General features: G+C 28.6%; 1 protein-coding gene across 1 annotated transcript; it reads right to left on the reverse strand.

Moving 5' to 3' along the window:
- Positions 1–456: 456 nt before the first annotated feature.
- LOC145033652 (uncharacterized) lies at positions 457–1,203 on the reverse strand. The gene has a single exon (XM_078982227.1). It carries the CDS (start codon positions 1,201–1,203, stop codon positions 457–459), a length of 747 nt encoding a protein of 248 aa, XP_078838353.1.
- Positions 1,204–3,896: the final 2,693 nt, after the last annotated feature.

Consider the following 3,896-nt stretch of genomic DNA (forward strand, 5'->3'; position numbering starts at 1 on the left):
TCCTTTCCCAAAGTAGTACAATCCGTCCCATCTAACACCCACTCCAATCAGCTTCCTCGACCGGTCCTGTATAACACACATATGAGAATCAAATTGAGTAATACATCTCATATCATCATTTAATTGTGACACCGAAATCAAGTTACAATTCAAACGAGGAACTAAGAGCACACTTTTGAGTGTGATTTTGTCAAACAAATTGACACTACCCTCACGGGTAGCTATGACTTTCATTCCATTAGGCAATCCGACAAGAGTTTTTGGAACTTGTCGTATATTATGTAACCAAGCAACATCACCAGTGACATGATGGGTTGCCCCAGAATCAGTAATCCAAAGCTGTTTTTGAAACGTACCGTTCAATTTTTCTTCAGGAATTTTAGACGTACTCATTAAATCTGTTAGAGCCTTCCACTGTTCAACAGTGAACAGTAAAGGTGTTCCTGTTGAATGCGCCTAACCCGACCCAATATTCTGAGTAGGCCCAAGTTGTTGTCCAGTAGAGATGGAGTGGGCCCGATGAGAACCCCTTCCTCGTCCTCCTGAACCACCGCCACCTCTACTCCTTCCATCATTTTTACTTCTGTCCTCCCACCACTCTGGATATCCAACCAATTCGAAACAGGAACTCGAATCATGACTAGATCTCTTACAATGGGAGCAATGCAAGGATGATTTGTCCACTTTCTCTACGCGATCTCCTCTTCCTTTGTTTGAGGTTGCTCGAACGCTAAACCCTAGCACATCCGCAGGTTTATCTTCTACCACTACATGAGAAGTCCTCAACCTCTCATCTTGAATCACAAGATGATAAGCCTTATCAAGAGATGGAAGTGGATCCTGTGACAAGATACTAGTACGTAGAGTGGAGAAAATGTCAGTGTTCAAACCCATAAGAAACTTGTGAAGCATATCAGTTTCTCTTCTTTCTTCATGTTTAGATCCGGCTGTACATTCTTTACAACAGGAGCAGTCAATAAGAGGTTCATGTTTATGCAATTCTTCCCACAATCCAGTCAATTTTCCGAAATACTCAGAAACTGGCATATTTTTGCCCTGTTCACATTTGGCGATCAATGACTTCACCTGTTGAATTCGTGGTCCATTGACCACAACATATCGCGATTTCAAAGTCTTCCATAATTTCTTTGCATCACGATGTTTGGACAAGGAACACTTAACCTCCGGATCAATTGTGTTCATAATCTAGGATACTAACATCGCATTAATCGTATTCCAATCAGCTTCTGTAACAGGTGGCACCCTTTCAGTAATCGTCCCATCAAGAAACCCGAACTTTCTTCGTGTTTCAAAGGCCATCTGGATATCACCAGCCCAGTGATTGTAATTGTCTCCTCGGAGCCTAGTCGGTGCGATAAAATCCCCTGGTCGATCTTGGGGACCAAGGTAAAACGCCGAGTTGGCTTCGATTTTCTGAGAAGCATTCGCTCCAGAGGGTTGTTCTCCCGATTTTGTCATGGCGCAAGGTTATATTTCAAAACCACGCTCTGATACCATGAAACAATTGACACATGAGAAGATTGAAGAATCAAAATTCGATCTCTTTATTAAACGCTATATATGTATATATACACATCTGTGAGTCCTTATCAGAAACCAAAGCAAACTAATAAGATAAGACTAATCTAAACATTCAAAATACATTTATCTATCAGATAACACCCAATTCTGGATAACTTCAATTCGGGATAACTCCAACAGTGTGTTGTTGCAATCCATCCATCATAGTGAACTTACTTTCATCACGAAACACTTTATATCATTCTTTATTTTCGGTTTAATGTTGTTCCTAGATGATGAATTATTTATATAACCTTTGATTTGGTATGTTCACCTGCAGGTGCATTATGATTTAAAAACAATAGCTTTTTTATTGTTTCCACATCCTCAAGTTACACTTATTTTTCCTATAGATCCTCTAGAATGGACTCTTATTTATTTTTATTTATTTTTATAATTTAATAAACAAGGTTTTTTTTTTTGCCACATGTCACACTTTTGTTCAACTTGTCAAATGTTATTTATGGTTATTTTGAATTACTTTATTTTCTACATGTCATTTTATGAGTTTTTTTCTATTTCAATAAATTCCAAATAATATTTTAATGTAATAATTAAAATAAATGTAGTAATAAATGAATATCAATTTTATTAATTGACTTATCTTTTTATTTTAAAACTCATAAATTAAAATTCATTAGTTTATTTTGCTTGTTTATTTAAATTTAAAAGTAATCAATTTTGAGAATCGATTATTTTTCTTATTTTCTTATAAATCCAAAGTTCTTAAATATTTACACCTTATATTTAATTTTTTTTAATTAAGTCATGTAATATATGAGTCTTACACCTAGTGATGCCATATTTCACACCATTTAAACTAAAATTTGCTTTGTTTATACTAAACTAGGCGAATGCTCGCGCGTTGCACAAAAACACCTATATAGTTGAAGTCTTTACAAATATATGATTTTTTTAAATATAACAATAACGTTGTTGTTAAATTTGATATAATAATTTGTTTATACTAAATTGATATAATATATTGATTATTTTGAATTATATGATAATATATACATTTATTATAACTTCATAATTTCAATTGTTTGAATGACTTCTACCTGCGAGTTACACATAAATAAAATTAAATATAATATATGATTTGATGTTATTTATAGTTGTTTTTATTGTTAATTAATTTTTTAAAATTTATTTGCTTAATGTTTTAATTTCTATCATTATAATCATTTAAAACATCAAACATTATTTTTTTATTTTAAAGCTAACAATATAATCATTTATATAAAGTTGTTTTTAACTATTGTTATTGTAAGTTATTTTAAGCTAGTTATTTGTAAACTTTTAACGATTATAAAAATATATTTCAGAATTATTTTAGTTAAATTGAGATTACAATTTAGTTTTTGCTTTTATCACTACAATTTATCATTTTTAACTATTTACAAAATATTCTTTAGTTTTTTTAAATGAAACTGAAATTTATATTTGAGTTGATATTGTAATACGCAGAAACACCTATATAGTTGAAGTCTTTACAAATATATATTTTTTAAAATATAACACTAACATTATTGTTAAATTTGATATAATAATTCGTATGTTAATTTGATATAATATATTGATTATTTTGAATTATATGATAATATATAAATCTATTATAACATCATAATCTCAATCGTTTAAATAACTTTTACTCACGAGTTACACATCAATAAAATTAAATATTATATATGGTTTAATATTATTTATAGTTGTTATTTTTAATTAATTTTTTAAAATTTATTTGCTTAATGTTTTAATTTCTATCATTATAATTATTTAAAACATCAAACATTATTTTTTGATTTTAAAGGTAACAATATAATCATTTATATAGAGTTATTTTTAACTATTGTTATTATAAATTATTTTAAACTACTTATTTGAAAATGTTTAATGATTATATAAATATATTTAGGAAATATTTTAGTTAAACTCATATTACAATTTAGCTTTTTTATTTATCACTATAATTTATCACTTTTAACTATTTACAAAATATTATTTGGTTTTTTTAGTGGAACTGATATGAAATTTATATTTAAGTTGACACTGTAATGTTATATTTAAATTAACAATTTAAGTATTTTGTCCAAACTATTCAAAAATTATAGCTTTAAAATGATAATGGTTTACATGCAACAACATTTTAAATCTAATAAATTAAGTATAATATGTTAAAATTTAAAAACATAACTTTATAAATAGAAGTAAAGATATTATTTTAAAATTGAAATTTAGTCTATTTATGATTACAATTAGGTTTGATATTTATTTAACCTTATTAACCAACTTACAATCATTATTAGAAAGAC

Source organism: Lactuca saligna, chromosome 3 (assembly GCF_052625555.1).
Source record: "Lactuca saligna cultivar CGN05327 chromosome 3, ASM5262555v1, whole genome shotgun sequence".
Classification (NCBI taxonomy): domain Eukaryota; kingdom Viridiplantae; phylum Streptophyta; class Magnoliopsida; order Asterales; family Asteraceae; genus Lactuca; species Lactuca saligna.

What these genes read in the sequence shown, in the direction of transcription:
- LOC145033652 (XM_078982227.1), bottom strand. Translation starts at nt 1,203, where the DNA reads ATGAACACAATTGATCCGGAGGTTAAGTGTTCCTTGTCCAAACATCGT.